This window comes from Acanthochromis polyacanthus, chromosome 1 (genome assembly GCF_021347895.1).
Source record: "Acanthochromis polyacanthus isolate Apoly-LR-REF ecotype Palm Island chromosome 1, KAUST_Apoly_ChrSc, whole genome shotgun sequence".
NCBI lineage: Eukaryota > Metazoa > Chordata > Actinopteri > Pomacentridae > Acanthochromis > Acanthochromis polyacanthus.
The window spans coordinates 21,413,072-21,433,552 of record NC_067113.1 but is presented as its reverse complement, the minus strand read 5'-3'; the positions used below and the strand labels follow the sequence as shown (position 1 = coordinate 21,433,552).

At 39.9% G+C, this 20,481-nt stretch overlaps 3 protein-coding genes across 3 annotated transcripts; all 3 read right to left on the bottom strand.

Annotated features, from left to right (window-relative positions):
* Positions 1 to 1,376: 1,376 nt before the first annotated feature.
* On the bottom strand, positions 1,377 to 2,993 carry atp5if1b (ATP synthase inhibitory factor subunit 1b). Its single transcript, XM_022197035.2, has 3 exons — positions 2,826 to 2,993; positions 2,048 to 2,160; positions 1,377 to 1,917 (listed from the first exon to the last, which is right to left on the bottom strand). The coding sequence occupies exons 1-3, from the start codon at positions 2,892 to 2,894 to the stop codon at positions 1,776 to 1,778; spliced, it is 324 nt and encodes a 107-aa protein (XP_022052727.1). The 5' UTR covers positions 2,895 to 2,993; the 3' UTR covers positions 1,377 to 1,775.
* Positions 2,994 to 3,725: 732 nt separating this feature from the next.
* zmpste24 (zinc metallopeptidase, STE24 homolog) lies at positions 3,726 to 9,393 on the bottom strand. The gene is made up of 9 exons (XM_022197022.2): positions 8,955 to 9,393; positions 7,673 to 7,819; positions 7,330 to 7,533; positions 6,733 to 6,885; positions 6,403 to 6,544; positions 6,066 to 6,241; positions 5,536 to 5,640; positions 5,254 to 5,397; positions 3,726 to 5,173 (listed from the first exon to the last, which is right to left on the bottom strand). The coding sequence occupies exons 1-9, from the start codon at positions 9,060 to 9,062 to the stop codon at positions 4,949 to 4,951; spliced, it is 1,404 nt and encodes a 467-aa protein (XP_022052714.1). The 5' UTR covers positions 9,063 to 9,393; the 3' UTR covers positions 3,726 to 4,948.
* A 1,258-nt stretch (positions 9,394 to 10,651) lies between these two features.
* Positions 10,652 to 19,109, bottom strand: LOC127536457 (zinc finger protein Rlf-like). Its single transcript, XM_051956860.1, has 3 exons — positions 16,397 to 19,109; positions 16,079 to 16,220; positions 10,652 to 15,825 (listed from the first exon to the last, which is right to left on the bottom strand). Exons 1-3 carry the CDS (start codon positions 16,585 to 16,587, stop codon positions 11,173 to 11,175), a joined length of 4,986 nt encoding a protein of 1,661 aa, XP_051812820.1. The 5' UTR covers positions 16,588 to 19,109; the 3' UTR covers positions 10,652 to 11,172.
* Between the last annotated feature and the right edge of the window lie 1,372 nt (positions 19,110 to 20,481).

Genomic DNA, 20,481 nt, shown 5'->3' with positions numbered 1-20,481 from the left:
TTCCTTTATGGCTGAAAAAAAAAATAGCTAGCTTTCCATCCATCCACGTAACCAACATTATCTTCAATAAATAAAACGTGGGAATGTATTTCTGGATCCTGCAAATAAATATGCTCTCCACATCAACGTTGTTTTTTCCTTGTTAATTCAAAGTCTTGGAAAACCTCAAAGCTGAAAATAATAGATAAAGTTTTAAGGTATAGCTGAGGCCAATGAATAAATAAACTGAAATTTCAATTTGAAGAAATACATTTTTAAAAATTCTATAGATTCTCAAATAATTCACTGTTAAATAAGATCCAATTTGAAATGAATTGTTTTGTACGGGGACGATGGAAGTGTTCCTGAGTCCATCTAACAGGCCTGTGAGGGTAAATCAGAAGAACAATTTTTGGAACTGTAGTTGATTTTCATGTCATCTTACTTGCACCATCACTTTACCTTGAATTAAGAGAAATAATAGAGCAGAGGGGGATCTTCAGCTCACTGTAGATGTACTGCATCAGCAAAGGAACTAAATAAACCAAGTAGCTTAAGTACAACTAAAATTTCAATGCTAAAACACAGTTTCTTGATACAGATATTACTGTCCATTAGTTGCTACAAACCATGACTTCTGGCAGACTTTGACAATTTTAGCAGACTTTTGCCAAGAAATTATTCTTCACGGCTTTGCAAACAACGCAGTGCTGAACATTTCTTTGCATCTTCATCCTATCCACAGCTCATGCATAGAGCTTCATAGTGTCAAAGGATCCTTGGTGTCACAGCTGGAAACCACAAAAGAAAACTCCAAAACCATTGTACTTCTGTGTGTTGCTTGTAGTCACTAGTGAACTGGTTTACGATGAATTATGTGTAAGCTTTCTCATGATTTTATAGAGACCATGCACATGACCATTGTACTTTCATCTGCTTTAGTTGGTATAGAAATTCATTGCATGTGATCTTTGTGTCTCAAGTCTCAATTGCTTAAAAGTTCACATATATACTAGGGCCTCGTGGTCGCTGTATACATGCAGCCAATGATTGTATGTCAGCTGGTTCATGGTTACTTCATTAATTACCTTTATGTTTGTGCATATGAACCACTAAAGCTGAGTATCAGCTAAAATGATGAGGACCTTTGGCACACACTTGCATATTGCATATATACCAATGACAAACTACTTTTTCTGCTAATATTTCTGCAGTTCACATATAAGTGCTGCAAGTAATTCATATCACTTAATATGCTGAATATTATGTCGACTACAACTAGTCGACCCTGAACGCAGTTGATCACAAGTTCCCAGAAGATATTAAACATTCATTAGCAAATCAAATTTAAGAAGTTTAGAGTATCTATTAATTTTCATTAACAAATTACAAGACAATTGATTATCAAAATTATTTAATTTCCTGTGCAGCAACTAATCCATACAGCAGTGAAGACTACTAATGCCATTTACATTACCATAAATGTTTTTATACATCACACAAAAAGATGATGCTGACGTATGAAAAATTGGCAATATTTAGGTCTGCTGACTTTGGCGTTTTGTGAGCAGCACACATCACACTGATGAACTACGGAACAGGGGAAAATGTTTGGAAAGGTTGTACAACTTCTATCACAGCTTGCACTGGAAACAAAGTTCATTTCATTGGCTTTTTTAATAACTTTCAAGCCTTTACAGAACAACCATCAACAACACATTCATGACTGGCCGGTGACATGGTGCATGCAGTAATCAGAGAAATGAATAAATGCATCTCTTTTTGGAAGGTTTCACTCAGTCGTCGTGCTTCAGCTTCCTGATCATTCCCTTGTGGCGGTCAATCTCACGCTGGAGACGTTCAATCTCCTTTTTGTGGTGATCAATTTCCTCCTGGTGGTGCTGCTTCAGTGCTGCCAGCTGCTCCTGCTCCTTACGCCTTACGTGCAGATGGAGAGATATCGGATGGGTTCAGTCAGACACGATACATCAGGTAAAAATATGGAATTTAAAACTAATAATGCTCAAGAAGAATACATTTGAGTCATCCAGAATAGAAGTATACTTACTTGAAGTACCGCTCCTCTTCAGCAGCCTCCCTCTTCCCCATAGCTCCACCTGCCTCTCTGATGGACCCTCCGCCTCCACCACCTTTGCCTGCACCTTTACCCAGCTCACCTAACTGAGATGGGGAGGGGCAGCATTCCAAAGAAAAAATGTTTAATTTAAATACTGAAGCTCAGAACTATGGGCACTTGTTCTGTGACTATTTCTCTATAAGACAGGGGTTCAAATTACATATTTTCTCCATTTATTTTTTAGGTTTAGCTATTAGAAACTGTGAATGTAGCATGATGGTAGAGTTGGACCTTGTGAAAAGCAGCATGCGTTGAAGGTCAAGATTCATTTTATTTCACAAAGGAGAGAAAAGGGCTTCTTTGTTTACCAGGTGATAATGGAGGTATTTGGAACACACCAGAAACTGTTTGTGCCAAAAAACAATGCAACTGAAAGCTCAGAGGACAAAGCAATTCATAGAACTAAACTCTTCTGTGAATGAAGTGGTGTGACAGGTGACAAATTAGACAACTCTTCAAATGATCAAAATTAATCCTGACATTGTTTTTATTCTGCGCCACTGAGCAGTGCTCCTCAACTGAATGATCACAAACTTCATCTGACCTATAAGCACATCTCCAATACTTAATGTTACACAATCCATGACATAGAGACTTTTAGCTAGCCAAAACTATTAGGCTAATGGACGCGAAATGATTCACACACAACAGAAATACGGTTCAAAAGCGGTGTTTTAATCCCGTGATGTGGTTACAGGGCGTACAATACCTGATCGGATGACATTCTCAGCTGTGAAGTGACAAAACTTCTGATGTTAGGCCGCAGAAACCTCGCCATGGTCGCTTCTTACATGAAAAAACAACACTGACAGTGACAGTTGAGCTTGTCCTTGTCTGGCCACAAAAATACACCACAGGACGGCGCCATTATGAGCCTGACGGGGGGCGGCGACTCGAGATTTACGACGGTTTAATGAGAAGAGACAGATAAAATACAATTCATTTACTGATATGCTATTTACAGTACGCCGTCGAATTACTGTTAAACAGAAGGAACGAAACATAGCGTAGGGAAAAATATAACGTCCTACTTTCGTAATGGTATGGTCTCAAAATTGCACAGCGTTACGTTTTTTACGTAGCTCTTGACCTCACGTTGGTATTTTTTTAATGTATATTTTGAGAACCAAATGCCATATTTACACACTATTATTGTTGTTTTAAAGCGACTGTTGTATATTTTTTTAAGTAACTGAAACGTTATTGTAAAACAATCGAAGAAAAAAAGTGTTTCAAATTGTTTTACTAATTTTATAGTGTATTTAAATTATCACTTCTCAACTGCTAAATAACTGTCATGGAATAGTGTGAATCTATGTTTACTATTTTTCTGTTCATTTTTGCATTGATGGAACTATACAGTGACTTAATAAAATGTAATTCGGGTTTATAGGCACCGAGGTGTCGGAAGGGAACACAAAATGCATGTTCCTCAACAGTATGACTAAGGCATTATCCAAAAAACATAGTAATGTAGTTTCTAAACTACTCTAATAATTGAAGTAAAGCTTCTTATGGTGCACAATTAAATCAATATATACCTACTGTCATGAGCTGTCTTCAAATGAAAATAAAATCTCCTTTAAACAAGCAACCAAAATACGACAAATGCTTTGACGGGTTTTATTCAACGCTGCAAAGAAAGCATACAGTCCCCTCTTTGAACAAACCAAACTCTGGCTCAGGTGGTGAAAGGAACCTTGCAGACCCCCTCCCCTCCAGGTCCCCTATAAATACTTTGCTTGCCAGGCAACACTGGCCCAAAACCAGGAGAAGAAACTAAGAAACATCGTGTCAACTTAAAATTTCAAATCACATTCAACACTGTTCACAATTCACTTCATACATCATTACTCTAATCACCAAAGTTACATATATACAGGTATGGTTGGACCCTTGATGGCAAGCAAGTGCTTCAGAAAAAGTAAAACATTCCACAATTAAATGTAGAAAATAAAAATCACAAGTCTAATGTATTTTCAAATGAAACTTTCTGCACTGCCCTATCCAAGACATGTCCATCAGAAAGAGATACTTAGAGGCACTCACGTTTTGTCACTGTGACAAAGCATCTGCAGAGGTGCTCTAACATAAATTTGATTTTGAGTGGATGACTAGATGAAGTAATGCTCGCTTGAAATTGACTGGAAATAGTGGTAAAGGAGCAACAGTTGCACTTGAGAGACAAATCAAAATCTGACCTGTGTATCTGTAAAAAGCACTGACACAAGTATGTATGGAGTCTTTTTTTTAACCCATAAAATTCATAACATGCTGCAGGGTTAATCGTAAAGTATGCACTAAACATGATTTTTAAACATTTAGTAGTTGGATGTCTTGTCTGCATCACAACAGTAACGTCTACGGTCTAGAAAGTTTTTGTAGGTTATCTTCGTTCCTTCCGTTTATAAAAAAAATAAAATTATAATTAAATTGTGCAAAAATAAAAGAATTTCTAAAACAAAACTATCAGGTCGATGTGTGAAATCTGACCTGCGCTTTGACGATAGCTTTTTTCTTTTTTTTAAACACACATTGTCCAGATGTATTGCTCACAGCAAGTGCATAACCGGTGAAAAAGAGACAGAACGGGCTTACAATTTTTAGGCTGCCCAGTGCTGATATGTTTTGGTTTTGTTTAAAATTAAGTTTCAAAGGGAGCAAAATGGAAAGAATGGCAAGTAAAGAAAAGGCTCAAATTAGATAAAACTAGATGGGTGGCGGGAGGGGGCAGATATGGAGGAAAAAAAGCAGGGTGCATCACAGGGCCAGGAGCGGTTTGCGGAGGCCCTTCGGAGGAGGCAGCGATCGCCGCTCCCCCTTCCAGCCCCGTCAGTCTTGCTTGACGTTGCCTAACGCTCGGAGGCGCTCGAGCAGAGGAGGGTGGGAATAGTGCCACATGGAGAACAACCAGTCAGCCACGGGGAAGCCCAGGTTGTCCTTGTTGAGTTTGATGAGGGCAGAGTAGAGCTCTGAGGCTTTGCCCATTGCACGCGCAAAGGCATCTGCCTGGAACTCAAACCTGCGACTCAGGACTGTCAGACAGAAGGACAGAAGCTGCAAAGGAAGAGAAAATATTAAGCAACTCAAAACAAATGGAATTTTATGGTTCAGTGTGGAGGAAATCGCATATTCACCTCATTGTACGGAGAAAAGATGAACTGGAAGATAATCATCAAGCCTATTAATGTGGGTTGGCTGTCAGTGAAGCCAAAAGCTACAAACAGCTCCTTACGTCCAATCAGAACCGCAAATAGGAAGAAACACAGGAAGGAGTTCATCTGCAGAGACAAAAATCAGCACGTGTTGCATATCAACTCATCATCTAAACAGCTGTGCTATTCTATATAATGACAGTAATTGATTTGGTGTAGAATTAACACAAAAATAGTTTTTAAAAAAATTAATAAAATCATCACCTGACTGATGACAATATTCTTGACAGTGTGTCCAAGCTTCCAGTGACCAAGCTCATGGCCCAAAACTGCAAGAATCTCTGGGTTGTTGCATCCTTGTTTCTTGTTCTGTTATAGCATTTTTGAGAACAATGCTGCTCAATTATACAGAAAGACAATTCAAAATCAATCATCTAAAACCAGCATTAACAATATTAACTTAATCCTTCTCAGTTCCTCCCTGTTCCCCGAGGCACCCTTAAAAGAAATGATGCTTGCCAACTGAAAATGTCTTTCAGCCTCTTGGATTGGCCTCTAAGGTAAACATTAAAATGCTCTCAAGTAAAGTGGAAGATTCCAAGGAGTGTAAGCAGGTTGATGAAATTGTGTGCTCTATTCTCAAACCACCAAGTACTGTCAATGAAATCTTTTAATTCCTCGAACTCAAAGTGTGTTTCTCATAGCTACAGATGTGGAAACCATTTCAGTGCCTGTTAAGAGCCCTGGTTTCTGTAGGTGCAACAAGAACTTTTCTAAATCAACAGCTTTCCAACCTTGGGCTTAGCCTTTGATTCGCTGGATGTTTCTTCACTCTCTGGCTGCTCGGGCTGTGGATCTCCAGCCTTGTTGAGAGGCGAGTAGTCCTCCAACAGAGTGTCAAACAGGACGATGCGTTTGTTCTTGAAGAACCCATAGAAGTACGCATTGCTGTGTGACGAACGCTTGGAACCTTGACACAGGGAAAACATTCAAGGCAAAGAGTGGTTTATCTACAACCAACTTGCTCAAGACACCTTCAAACTTCTAATATTCATAGTGTCAAAAGGACGAGAACAAGAGCACAAAACACTGATGAGATAACATGGATGTGGCTCCACATTCAGGACTCACCTTCAACTACATAAACTTTGGTGAGGGGGAAGCTTATACTCTTGGCCATCGTCTCAATTTCTGTCTTTAACTCTCCTTCTGGCAACGGAGTGAACTTGTCAAACAGGGGAGCAATGTAATCTGCGTAGATGGTTACGAGTACCTTAGAACACGAGAGAGAAGTTGCATTATGATCGATATTTTGTAGAACCACACAATCTGCTATAAGCTGAGCATACTATCCATTTATTTTGGGCTAATATCGAACTGCCAAACAAGCTACATTTCCCCCACCATCTCATTAAGACATTTTATCAAAGTTGTACAAGTTGAGGTGAATGCAGCACTAACCAGAGAAACCGCTAGCGTAAAAAGCCACGCGTAGATGAAGAAGTAGTCTCCACCAATCTTTATGATGTACAGCAGCAGCGAGGTCACAGGAAGCAGGATACACTGGGTCACAACAAACTTCTTCACAGCATCTTTAAGGAAGAACCCTAATGTCTGAGAGGAAGATCAGACAAAAGAGAAGTGGTGGGATCTGACAGGAAGTAAGACGAACAATGATCTAGGTTTCATACTTAAGATGTTTTAAGTGTCAAAAACTGTGGCTGTAAAAGATTTCTGTCATAATAGAGAAAGCTGCTGTGGTCCCTGAATCTCTCTCAGTTTAAATAGGCTGCAAAGTCTTTCTAATTCTGAAAAAAGCCCAAGTAATATATGTTTTTCTGTGCTGCCCATCTGCATTCTTAGTATAAGTCAAATAATGCTTTGACAAAACATAATTAAACTTCCACTTGCAGTTTTGGAGCCTGTATGACACTCATTGTAACCACCATGAAATCTAGCAGACTATTACTCATGTTCTTCCAGAGGATGGAAACTACAAAACACCCTAAGAGCCACATTTCTGCTCCACAGAGGTTGAGTGCTGTTCAGCCGCTGTACCTGCTGATTAAAGCCGTGCTTCTCCTCAATGACAAATGTGTTGTACAAACTCCAGGGAAGCCCAGTGAAGGCACTGAACAGCGTTGCAAGCGTCAGAAACACGAGGGACTGGGTGATCTCATAGTCTGGACTGAATCCAAAGCGAGCTGTCACAGAACCAGCAACACCCCACAGAAACGGGATTCCACCGAGGAGCAGGATTAACTAAAAGGTTTCAAACATACGATTTAACTGTGGAGCACAGACATCAAGAACACCATAGACTGTGTTTAACTGAATGTGTGTGGTAGCAAACATTTGAAGTAGCAGAAGTTATGCAATTTTAATTTTCTAGTTGCCTTACCGTCCCTTCAGTCTCAGAATAGAGTCCAGACCAAAAACTGAAGTTGCTTTTGTCCAGCTGATAAAGACGTGACTTCTCAAATGTCTCAGAGTCCATGATCTTTCCTAGCTCCTGTGGTACATGTGTTGTTGATCTGTATATCCTCCGCTGCAATGTGGAAAGAGATGAGCACAGTGTGTTAAAAGCCAATTTATCACCGATCATGTCAGTGCTGAAACAATGACTCAATCAGGTGGCTAAACTAAGACACATATTACAGATATATTAGAGATTCTATAATTCAAAGATTGTCAATTTAATAAATTTAGAGCATTGGAAGAAATTACTAGACCAATTTGAATTTGATGTTTTCTGCCTCTACCTTTCCAGTTCTTGGTGGAACCATTCTGTGTGTTCTTAAGGTTGTAATTGTAACAGCTATTTTGCTTATTCTAAACCGGTTAATATTACCTCTCTCATTAAATCCCACCTCGTTAAACAACAAGAGATGGGTCTTGTTGATGTCTGTCTTATCATCATCTCACAGTGCTCTTATTTTGAAGCACTGTTGAGTAATTAAGTTTGAATTAGTTGTGGGCTTTACTTAAGAACAAAATACCAGCATTAAAAAATGTTTTCACATATCTAGTATAAGTTTTGAAATGCTTAGACTCTCAGTATATCATATTTTTAATCATCAGTTACTGCTTGGATTCTATTATTAGACATTTTCATTACTTTTAGAAAATATTGTATTTATTTATCCACAATAATAAAACAGCAGGTCTCCTAAGCTGTCAAAGCTTCTGACTATTAATTGAGGGTTAGCCAATACAGTCCAAAGATGTTATCTTACTTTACTAAGCTTGGCATAAAAGTCCATTGTACAACTGCGATAAAACGTTTTTCTTTCTTCCCATATAAAGACATGTGAAAGGTTGAGCAATAAACTAATAATCATTATCGAATATATTTTGAAAGTACATGTATGCAACTGTATTTTAAAGATGAATATACACTGGTTCGTGCAGGGTCATAATGAGACAGAACAGCTGTCATGCTTTAATACCAGAAGATCATTCAAAATCTATTTCCGGTGAACTGTTAAATTAACTCTTGTTTGCAAGACCCGCTGATTACATATTTTATTTAACTCAAGACTTCATTAAAAGCAAAGGTCATATGGGTCTATAAGTATACAATCCACAAGTTAGAAGTTACATCATTTGCAGCTTTTACTTGATACATTTTTAGTGCCTCTTCTAAAGCAATGAGCTTTTATGTTGATAAATGATTAACTCACCTGTCTGTAAGAAAGATATGCCTCCCAAAGATATACGGTCCATGAGAACCCCAAAACAGCATAAAATATCTGCTTCTCCACGGGGAGGTCAAATATAGTTTCGACCATGTCTGCTCTGTTTTTGTCTGTGTTGTTGCAGCAGGCTAACTAGCTCGGCAGGCTAACGGCAGCCTGACTGGTAGTTTCAGGCTAGCGGCTAATTAGCTTCCGCTCTTCACACAAACGGACACTTTAATCTTGAATTATGTTGAAACTGTTACCGCGTTAAATCCACAGATACCGACTCAAAATCAAATATTTGCATCCAGTTTCCATTCCTAAGTTAAAGGCTTTCACTGCTAGTACCATCCCATTCCTGCGAGAAGCGAGCTTTCCGGGGAAGCGTGTCAGCGAATTCCGCACCCGATTGAAACGTCGACTGTAACTTCGGTTCCGCGGTTGCACATTTTAATTTTAATAAGCTCTATGAAGTTAAACAACAAATATAAAGCAATTGCTCTTAGCTTATATCAACCACAAAAAAGTTGTTTTAAACTGCGTAACATACAGTTTACTTAAACATGACTAAATTTATCGTGCTGGTCTTCTCGAAGGCCAAATGGTTATTCATTTTATTTCCAAATTATAAATCGCAAAATTTTAAGAGAGTTTTTTTTAAATAAAATTTAGCCTGCAGAGCGACTAAATAACCATAGCTGGTGTTTTAATGACAACTATGGTAAGTTTTTACTTGTGTAATTCCTTGTGTTTTATTATTTAGCTAACATTCCATTTTTACAAGTATTTGAATGCAACTAACAAGAAACCGATGCAAAAAGCAGCTCTTAAATTCAAAAAACCTAAACCCATAACTCATACTTAACTTATACACCCAGTTTAAAGACAATATCTGAACTTTTTTTTAAAAAAAAATCCCTGAGTGTGGTTTAATATAAGCATATTTAATAAATGTAGACATGTATTTAATCTCAGTGTTAACTTTTTTTTGTATTTTGTCATGAGAAATACTGCAGATGATGCACTCTGCATGAGTAGGTGGATTAAGCAAAGATGAGCTTTTGGACTTGGATCAGCTCATTCCTATACTGCAGTATTACATTTCACCTGATCTGATGAGTGTGGACTATGCACTGTGCAAACATCAGATTGACTTTATATACTAATAAAACTACTGAGACTACATCCTGACAGACCCTCCTCCATTTTAAATCTTTTATTCATTCAGTATTGCGACTTACTGTCAAGTCTTCCTATATTGTCAAAGAAAGTTACAATCAAATAAATTACCACAAATGTCTGCAGAGTCATCCCTAGGCTTTTTGAACTCTTGGGGCTTTGGGCCACATTGCCTGGTTGATAATCCAGAGTACACACTTAAAAGACTTGCAGCATGCTAAGTGCACTTTTTTAAAACTAGGAATAGTAATATGAGATCATAAGCTTTCCAAGAAATTGGTACATTGCAGGAATTCAGACAAATAATAGATACAAACGTGAAAATATTTTGGTAATTTGAGATTTAGTGAACAATAATAAACCTCTTGCTAAACAGCATATTACAGGCAGTGGACATAACGTAAAATATTTGAATGTAAAATGTTAGGTGTAATTTCAATTTAGCAAATAGCCCCAAAGATGGCATTTAAATGATACTTAAATTTGCTATTAAAATAGTCAATTTCACAATTCATAAGGGCTCTGTATTCATTTCCACATTTATTTCATTAGAAAGTGTTACATACATGTCTGCCAACATCTGTCCACTGCATCCCAACACTTATTTAATATAAACTGAGGTGAAAAATTAAACAAACAAATTCTTCGAGAACTTTGTAAGGAAATACTTTTAGTCACGTTTTCACAAAAGTGAAAAGGCCTTGCAATACGCTACTGACCATTTCTAACAATCTGAAAAGCTGTACATTTATCTTGGAGAACTACAGTATATACACTTGTGATCAGGAATTAACATAATAGGCGTTATCTCAATGCTTTCATAACAAATGTCTATAAAACAATCAAACAGGATCTGATGCCCACTGTTGAAGCTCATTTTTATCTTATGCTAATTTCTACAACGCTTCAGTTTGGCAACTTAAAAAACAAATAGCGAAAAACGAAACACCTTCATTGCAGGGAGAAATAAAAATACTGATACATAGCTTGTGAAAATACATAGTAATTTGCCATAGCCATGTTAAAAAGGTGCTCAGTTAAACTAGCTTCCAAGAAGCAGTTTGCTGTTGTTGGTGTCTGATGGGAAGAGGTCAGGCAGGGTGGTGGTGGACACTGGTCTCCCCAGGACCACCACAGGTCTGAGGTACTGAAGCTGCTTAATGGCCAGGTCCCCACACCCAGCCAGTGCTTTGTCCAGGATGGACTTCAAGTTTTGGACTGATGTGAAGTCCCCAGTCATAGCGTGGGGCTTCAGCAGTGGGGAATGAGTGCGTCTGCTGCGAGTGTGAGAGATTCCCAGTTGGTTGTTCTCCTTGACGGAACAACTGCGCCTGAAAGTGTCTCGCCGTTTCCCTGCTGCCATGCTTTTGTCTTTTGGGGATGTGTCTTGTATGAATTTCAGGAATGAGGACTCAAAGCCCATAGGCTTATATGCAGCAATGTCAAAAGGGTGCGAAGAAGGACTATCAGGTTGGGCGTCTTTTACATTGGAAGGCTGTTCAGACAGTTCATTTTTTCGTTTCAGTGGCTGGCGGACTGGAAGAGTGGGACACGGAGCGGACCCGTTTACCATTTTACCACCATCTTTGATGCTTGATGTGTCTTGGAAGCCCTCTTCAGTAGTAAAGCGCAGCGAACATGGTGGTGAGAGGTCAACAGTGACTGGGCGGAGAAGAGGTTTGATTTTATCCAAGCTTAATCTCTCCTCCTGTTTCTGACTGTTCTGTGTTCCTGCAGCTGAGTCTTCAGCGTGCCCACCTGTGCTCGGTTCACCATAAAGCACCTCATCTGCACCAACCAGGACCCCATTTCTCTCCACAGGTGGCAGCTCCTCCTCTTCCTCCTCTGGGAATCCCAGCGGATCATGATTATCCTCATCCTGTGTTTCGGTCTTGATAGAGTGTAGGCTCATGGGTGCAGGTTGCCCCCCTGTGTGTTCTGGCTCTGCCTGGTACTCCATTTTGCGAACTCCATTAGGGGTACACGCCCCTGTGACAGTTGGCCTTGCCGACTTCCTTTGAATCAGCTCCTCAAGCTGCTCAGCATTAAAAACAAGCTTATCTTCATTTTTAACGAGATCCTCTCGACGCATGCGATGAACCCTCAGGTAGTGACGGTTCAAACTGTGCATGTAAGTGACGACAGAATCACAGTCCTGAACCATGCACGGATAGGCCACACGCAGGCAGCGGTCTTGGCACATTTGTAGTGCTTCTTCATGAGATCTAAAGACAAAACGATTAAAAGTGTTTCTTCTCTCTTTCTTTTTTTCTCCTGACACTTTCTTCTGCTCAAGACCCTCATTACTCATTTCTTCTGATTGGGCTGTTGTTTCAGGCTTTGGACTCAATCTCTCAGCCTGTGTGGTGGGTGAACCAGGTTCTTCTTTCAGAGGGCTTTGTGGTGTAACTATGAGCTTTTTTTGGCATCCAGTAACTGACTTTTTGTGAGTGCTTTGTAGACGTACCACCAGTGAATCATAGTATTCACAGTGACGATAAAGTGTATGTTTTTTAAGTGCATCATCGTGGCTGAACACTCTTGTGCAGCCATCATATTTGCACCTTATCAGCTCAGGTGGTTGCGAGTGGTAATCACGCGTGTGACGCACTAGGCTGCTTTTAAGATGATAGGAGGCGCTACAGTTTGCAAAATGACATTTGTATTGGGGCTGAGGTTCATCCGAGCTTGGTGGAGGCCTTTTCTTGGCGGGCTCTTTCCTGACTTCTGGACTGTGGGGCACATCAAAATCCTTTTCCAACAAGAGCTGAGAGCGGTTGTAATGATGTACTAACTGTAGGTGGCGCACAAGGCCTCCCTGAGTGGAAAAAGCTGCATCACAGTTTTTTGCCACACAATGAAAGGGTTTACTGAACTTATCCAGTATGTAGCACAGATTACTTTTGGCTACCAAGCGTCTTGTCGTTCTGACCTGCTGTGTGGTCTTATCCTCACTCTCCTCCTTCTGTTCGCTGTCTTCCTCTCTACTCTCTGCTTCATCCTCTCCTTCCTCCTCAGATTGGGAATGATTGTTAAAGTTTTGTCCATTTTCACTTAGTGTTGTTGAGTTTTTTGCCTCATGTTGGCGCTGCAACTTCGGCACCTCTTTCTTCTTCATGTTTAGACCGTGGTTCATCATGGCCTGAGAGGTTTGCTTTGTTTGAGATGTGGGCTCTTTGCTTCCCTCGTACCGCACAGATGCACAGCTTATTTTGTCCACGAAAGACTCATTCAGGTTATGGATCTGAATATAGTGAGCCCTCAACACATGTTTTTGTCTGTGACTCTTGGAACAAAGGTGACACACATAAGGCTTAAAAGCGGTGGTTTTCAAAGAAGTCAACCTTCTGGCTTGCTCAATGGTACGGCCATGTTTGTTGTTATAGTGTCGCAGCAAACTGTAACTTTGGGCAGTCCTAAAGCCACAGCCCTTCATTTCACAGATATATGGCTTAGCAGTGGCTAATGATTCAACCGTGCTTTCTTCGTTTGTTGTTGATGCTTGTTCACTTTGGATTTTTACCTTTTCCTCTGGCAGATGTGGTCTCTTCTGAAGTAATACAACAGGAGGCTTCGCCATAATTGCCTGATGAAGAGACATTTGTGAAGCGTTTGAGTCTGGGTTAGACTGAGGGGGCTCACTTGGCAAACTGTGAGGCGATGAAGAATTTAGGTCCAGTTTACTCAGCCCAATAAGAATTTCTTTGAGAGCATCATTTTTTGTCTGAAGGCCTAAAGAGGCTGTTTCATTGCTTTGGGGTGGAGTGGACGTCTTTCTTTCTTTGCCAGCTTCCACGGGTTGAAATGGAGTTGAGGGCTCATTTTTTCCCTTTTCTTCGCTGTCTGGCTCAGTTTCAGTCTTTACCACTTTGGACTTGGAGCCCTGCTCTTTGTCATGTTTGTGTTCTTTGTTCTCCAGTTTAAGATGTTCTGGGTGAGCACATTTCAGATGTCGCTGGACATCTCTGGCTCTGGAAAAAGTCATTCCGCACTTCTCAAAACCACAAGTGAACTTACTTCCATCAAAACACACAGCCACCAAGGTCATTGTTGTTTTGGGCTCCTTGCAATCCGTCTCTTGCAAAGAGGAGGCACAGCTAACTGATGAAGAGTTTAGGATATCTCCATTTACATTGTCTTCTGAATCTATTGACTTACTAAGGCGGGCTGTTGCTTCGGTAACAGTCTTAAAAAGTTTCCGCTTTGCCTTCCTCTGAGCCTCAAAGTCATCTTCAGAGAAAGTTATGTTGTGTGTGGATAAATGTTTAATAAATTCCTTTTTGGATAAGTAGTATTTCTGACATTCACTGCTGGAGCAGGTAAATGCTGCGTCTCTGAAATGCTGTGCTTCATGGTGATATATCTGACCTAAGTCAGAGTAGGTGATATAGCAGCCTTTGAGCTCACACTGGTAGTTGAGCTGATAACCGTGGGTCTGCTTGTGTGTGACAAGTTCGTTGGAAGAGCTAAACTGTGCACCACAACCTGTAACCACACAAGTGTATGGCCGATCACCATAGTGGACTCTTCTGTGTTTGCGGTGGTGGTAAGCTGAGACAAAATGACGTCTACAGAAGACACATTTCTCCCGTTTGTCTCGCATCTGTTGAAAATATTTCACATTCTCATCACCTTTGTGCTCTGACTTTAAGTGGACATACAAGTACTTGGAATGTTTAAAAATCCGAGTACATCCAGTTCCTGGACATGGATACTCATCCCGGTTTTGAAGTTTGAAGTGGTGGTCAATGTAATCAAATGTTACGTACTCGTCATCGTCCACACGCTTCTCTTTGACTGTTTTGGATTGTTGCACAATGTGATGCAACACGTCTGGATCATGCGTGGATTTGTAATACAGCATTAAGGAAGGGTCGATGGTGATCTCACCGGGTTCAATATCATCATCCTCATCTATTGGTTTTGGCACATCCTCTGTTTTAACTGTTTTGTCAAGATGTGCTTCACTCTGAATGTGATTTTTCAGATGAGGAACGAGTTCCTTTCTGCTCTCAAACTTTTCCAGGCAAACAGGGCAGGGGTGGCTGTTGTCCTCTGCATGTCTTTTGGAGTGGTGAACGATTTGGGTGTCAGTGACTGACCTCTTACAAATCTGACAGCAAAACTTCAGCTTCGTGTTGGATTCTCCTTTGATTTCTGTTTGGTTAGTATACGGCTTTTGATCCTGTTGCTCATCATCATCAAGACCTCCATTTATCCTACTTTGGTGCTCAGATTCTACTTTCAATGTGATTCCCAGTAGGTCATTATGTTTAAAGTTCTCTTGTTTGTCTAATGCCTCTTCCTCTTCTCTGTCTGACTCGGGTTCCAGGCCAAGAAGGGAGGTGCAGTGATATTTAAGAGTTTTCCAGTCCCAGAATTCAGGGTCAAAAGGCCAGTGTGCTTTCAGTGCGAGTAGCAACTCACAGCGCAGTGAGTTGGGGATAACTTCACTTTCCTGGTCATATTTTTGGTCAGGGCGTTGGTAGAGCTCTTCAAGACGGCTGTAGGCTTCTTGGATCGGGCCAAGCAGGAACTCTGTGAGCTGGCAGGCACGCAACACTTCAAGGTCATCTGGAAGAAGGCAGGACACTGTCTTACAGACAGAGATCCTTGTTTCTGAGTCATCTTGCTTTGGAAGTTGAAGGGCTTTGACACACAGTTCTACTGAGGCAGGTATCCCCAGTTCCTCTGCCTGAAAACACAGTGACATATTACCATTAACTAACGCCGGAAAAGGCAAAACCGACCCCACATACAATTGCCATTTTAAGTGTTTATCTTGACAAGATCCTGATGAGACACTTTCCTCAGCCACATATGTGTAAATGAGGACTCATCCTCCTCCAGTCCAGAAGGAGGAGGTAATCCACTTAAAGCCATTTGTGCCAAAAATACCAAAAGATGAATAATTTGTGTACTGTTACAGAATGGTTGATACCACTCACCTCAGTGTGAATCACACGGACCAGGTAAAGCAAATGGTGGACTGTTTTGGCAATGGCTCCTAGCTGAAGGCATCGTTCCAGAAGAGAGGCCAATGAAGGGTCAAGTCTCCTCTGAAGCTTACTCCACAATAGAGTTAACTCCCTTTTAATAAAAAAGACAAGAGCATTTACACACTTAAATCTCGAAACACCACAGCAATACCATTAAAAACAAGAAAACATACTTAGTCAAACATCTATGATTTAAACATCTAGTTTCAAAATCACAACGTATGTAAGTGCAATTTAACATCCAGTCCAACCAAAACACAGACTAACCAGGAGCAGTAAAGACTCTGTTGTTGTAGCTGCTGTGTCAGGAAAGTTGTGCACAGAATGAAAGCTGTATTCTCCTCCCCCTCTGTTTCCAAATTACATGTGATCTCCAGTACGTCTTTACAGTCAAGTCTGGATATCTGCCAGAGAATAAATAAAATGCTTACAGCTTCGAAAGAAACAACAGAAAACATATAGTCACTTTTCAACTTAGAACTGGGATACCACACATGAAACAATATTTCTGTCCTCTGTTGAAATTAGCGCTGCAACAACGAATTGATAAAATCGATAATAATCGATTATTAAAAGCGTTGGCAACGAATTGCATTATCGATTCGTTGTGTCGCGCGATTCATGCTCGTCATGTTACGGAGTCGTCTACTTCACCTGCAGAGCGAGTTTAACAGAGTGAGGTGGAGGCAGAGCAGAGGAGGTATTTTCAAAGGGAAGTAAATTCAACAAATGAAACATGACCAGCACGGAGAAAACAGTTTGACCGAAGTGCTCAAAAGTATGGGAGCATTTCACGCTTCACAAAACAAAGGCATGCTGCGTGTTCACTACATGCGAATGCACGCATCTGAAAATCGCACTGATGCCGGACGGTCACGAGCGGGCCACTACGTGGTCACGTGACCGCGCTTTCAGCTTGACGGTCCAGTAGATGAGTCTGTTAAACACAGCGGCTGGGCCGCAAACTTTCTCTATTATTTCGAAAACACTTCAGGGAAAAGTATTTCTAAAGCATTTGAGGCGAGAAATAATCTGTGCAGCAGCTGAACCGGTCCTGGTTTTAGTTCACCGACGGCTACTTTAGATGTTTAAGGACAGTAGAAGTCGAGTCTACTTTATAAAAATGAGCTGCAGGTAAACACACCGGATCGCAGCTGGAAACGCACCAACCGGCCACATGCGATGTGTCGTATCTAGTGGACATGCACCTTAAGTCACTGCATTATCCTACATTTGTTCCGTTTTAAAGTGAGGAAACGTAATATCAGTCTTTCTGGTAGCTTGTCTGAGGGGTTACAGGGTTAGCTTATTAACTGATTAATGACTGAGATGGGGCGTGTGTGACTGTGAGAGATAGGTTTTATTTCACTTTCATCAGCTAAAGAATGGTTTGAATATGCATTACAAATAAACATAACAAATAATAAATAAACATAACTTGCACACTATAGTGGTAATAATTTGAAGATTAAGCCTCAAGTTTTAATTTTTTGACAACATCTGAGTGAAGACACTGGTCTGTGTTGGAGTGAGGCAGGATGAATTACATTAACAGGCTTTATGATGAGAAAGACATCATGTCCACCACAGCAAGCAGCTGTCTGACTGAGAGCATCCTCAACATGACCGTCACTGACATGAGGCCTCTGATGGTTGAAGACGAAGGCTTCACTACAATGATCTTATTTGTTCTGTCATTCCTAATCTTCTATTTCTAAATAAAGAGGCAGAAATTAAAAATGTTTTTTTTATCCAATTCATCGATTAATCGAAAAAATAATCGGCCAATTAATCGATTATTAAAATAATCGTTAGTTGCAGCCCTAGTTGAAATATGAACCCGTTTCAGTTCATGAACCGTTGCTCTAGAGGAACATTAGGGTTGAAAGTTCTGTCATCAGCATGGACCCAGGAAAGGTCAGCAAGCCAGCACTGCATAACACTTATTATGTTACTGTGATGTCTACATTTTGATTTTAACCAGGAACCTTATATCATACATTCATACACTACCACAAGGATATGGTGATGAAATATAGCATAGCTGATGCAAGGAGTTCCCAACAGTTTGACCTTAATTTGCATTTCTGAGATGAAAATCTATGAGGAATTAAGAAAACACCCTTGGCTCAGTGTGCTAATGTTTTAGGAAGAACTTTATGACTAAGACGTCAGTGGAGGGACTGACTCAACAGCTCTGGCAAGTTTTCAACTAAGAACATACCAAGAAAAGGTCAGCAAATGGGGACAGACGGCAATAAAGAGCCAGAACCAAAAAACAAGAAGATGTGTCAATAAATAAAATAAATGTGTGAGAATAAGACTAAACAATATATCACATAAAATGTAATTAATTCCAATTTTTGTTCTTGTGCAGGACAGCAATTAAAGAGAATTTTCTTACTAAACAAAAAAGCAAACTATTCCTTAGTTTTAATATTATCATTACGATTAGTTTCTATTGCCACGGCCCACCCTTTTATTTACATTTTAATTTTTCCTTCAACACGTCATGCAAATCATGCATACAATTACACAAATATAGTTACTGTTGTACAGCTGATCAGGTTTTACCTGTAAGATGTTGTAAGAGGATAACAGCCTTACTAGTGGTGCTTTCCTTTTGTTGCTGTCACTCATAAAGCCTTATTAAGTGGGAAAACGCACATAGTTTTAACCAAACTATTTTATAGCTATTTTTGTGGTGGGTTCTTGTGGACACTGTTCTACTTGAGGATGCAATCAAGCCTCACAAGTAGTTGTGCGACTGTTGGACAAAAAGAAAAAGAAATTCTGCATGAATTACTGACACCACACTCTCCTTGGGGACTTGCACACTCAGATTTACTGTGAAAAACCAAACAGCACCTAAAAAAGCTTGATAGTGTGTTAATCATAAAAATGCATTGCTTGAAAAACAAAAATAATTCCAGACAATAAGCAATTAACATTGCAAGAGGACCTCTGTATTAATCCATGCTGCATTCATATTCTATTCAAAAATGTAAAATATTGCTTAATATGCAACACATATTCATCAGAAAACTGAAAATAGGCCACAAAATTTCCATCTTGCACAAGCTCAAGTCTTCAAACTGAATGTCTGGAAATTGAAAGCTTAATTTGCATGTGGATTTGGGAGCTCTATTTTTAGAAATGGTGCAGATAAACTTTATAAATAGGTACATTTATTAAATTTATTCTAAAAAGGTTTCACTGGTAAATATGTCCCCATTTCCATTTATCAACTAGCATGATTCATACACTGCCTGAAAGGAGAAAAATGCTGTGTGTTTGAGACTGTGTGGTTGTGTGACTGAACACAAAGAATAGAGGACTGTTCATCTGACTTTGAAAGCTCTGAGAGACCTTGGCCTGCTGTGATCCCCTTAATTTAGCATCCATGACTATCATGGTTGTATCAGTCAGTGTCATGCTAATCTTAATACTTTGCATCTACTTTTTTTTTTAAATTACAGGTTGGTGTGGCAGAAAAGAAAGTAGATCAAACGTTCTAAAAGAGGATAATGACAGCTTTAAATCGGACATATCTCCATACCAGTCAACAAAAACAAAGTGTTGCAATACTCCACTATGGCTTCTTCATTGGGCAACAGGTGACAAAGCAGAGAGACGTATGTCTGACGAAACGTAGCCTGGTTAGAAATAAAGCTGCATTCAGTGCAGGCTTTGGCCAACACCACAGCCTTGGCAACTTCGCCCATCTTCTCCAAATGTTTCACCCGCATCTCCATGAAGCCCTCGCCCTCCAAGCTGATGTATGCATCAACTAAAGGGAGAATTCAAACAAAATCTGAGTAGTAAACCACTAATAACTTGGACTAAGCCTGTGGGGTCACCTCAAAATGAAAGATATAAACCGAATAGTTCGCTAGACCTTTACCTTCCTCTGTGTTGGTGGGTTGGCCAGTGAGGAGGGAAGTGAGGACTGGGTTGCTCCACGCTCCTCCTTCTCCTGTGATCTGAAGTAAAGCTTGTAGGTCTGTGCTTCCATATTGTAACAAGTTATCATGGGCATTCTGCAATAAACACAAAAAGATTATCTGTAAATGCAATGGATGAAAATACCCGTTTTTCACCTTATTATAAATTTCATTTGAAATTGCATATATATTACATCATACAGCTATATTCAGTTGTATTTTTTCTACACCGAGGGCAGCAGCGATAGTCTTCTGTTACTGTCATGAGATAGAGTTGTACAAATGAACAACTCAAAAGGCCATTAATTCATGTTAGAACATAAGTGACTTCAAATGAATGATAACTATTCTAAACAAAGCAAAGCATTTGTCATTTGAACGTAAATGTTCATATCTGAAAAGACTTGA

Bases quoted from the DNA above. Each gene is read 5' to 3' on its own strand.
- atp5if1b (XM_022197035.2), bottom strand. From the start codon at position 2,894: ATGGCGAGGTTTCTGCGGCCTAACATCAGAAGTTTTGTCACTTCACAG. The intron at 2,161-2,825 runs GTATTGTACGCC...TCCCCATCTCAG, and splicing joins TGAGAATGTCATCCGATCAG to TTAGGTGAGCTGGGTAAAGG. The intron at 1,918-2,047 runs GTAAGTATACTT...TCTGCACGTAAG, and splicing joins GAAGAGGAGCGGTACTTCAA to GCGTAAGGAGCAGGAGCAGC.
- zmpste24 (XM_022197022.2), bottom strand. From the start codon at position 9,062: ATGGTCGAAACTATATTTGACCTCCCCGTGGAGAAGCAGATATTTTAT. The intron at 7,820-8,954 runs GTGAGTTAATCA...TCCACATTGCAG, and splicing joins CATATCTTTCTTACAGACAG to CGGAGGATATACAGATCAAC. The intron at 5,641-6,065 runs GTTGGAAAGCTG...ATGCTATAACAG, and splicing joins AATCAAAGGCTAAGCCCAAG to AACAAGAAACAAGGATGCAA.
- LOC127536457 (XM_051956860.1), bottom strand. From the start codon at position 16,587: ATGTTTTCTGTTGTTTCTTTCGAAGCTGTAAGCATTTTATTTATTCTC. The intron at 16,221-16,396 runs GTTAGTCTGTGT...TTTTATTAAAAG, and splicing joins CAGAGTCTTTACTGCTCCTG to GGAGTTAACTCTATTGTGGA. The intron at 15,826-16,078 runs GTGAGTGGTATC...CTGTGTTTTCAG, and splicing joins TCCGTGTGATTCACACTGAG to GCAGAGGAACTGGGGATACC.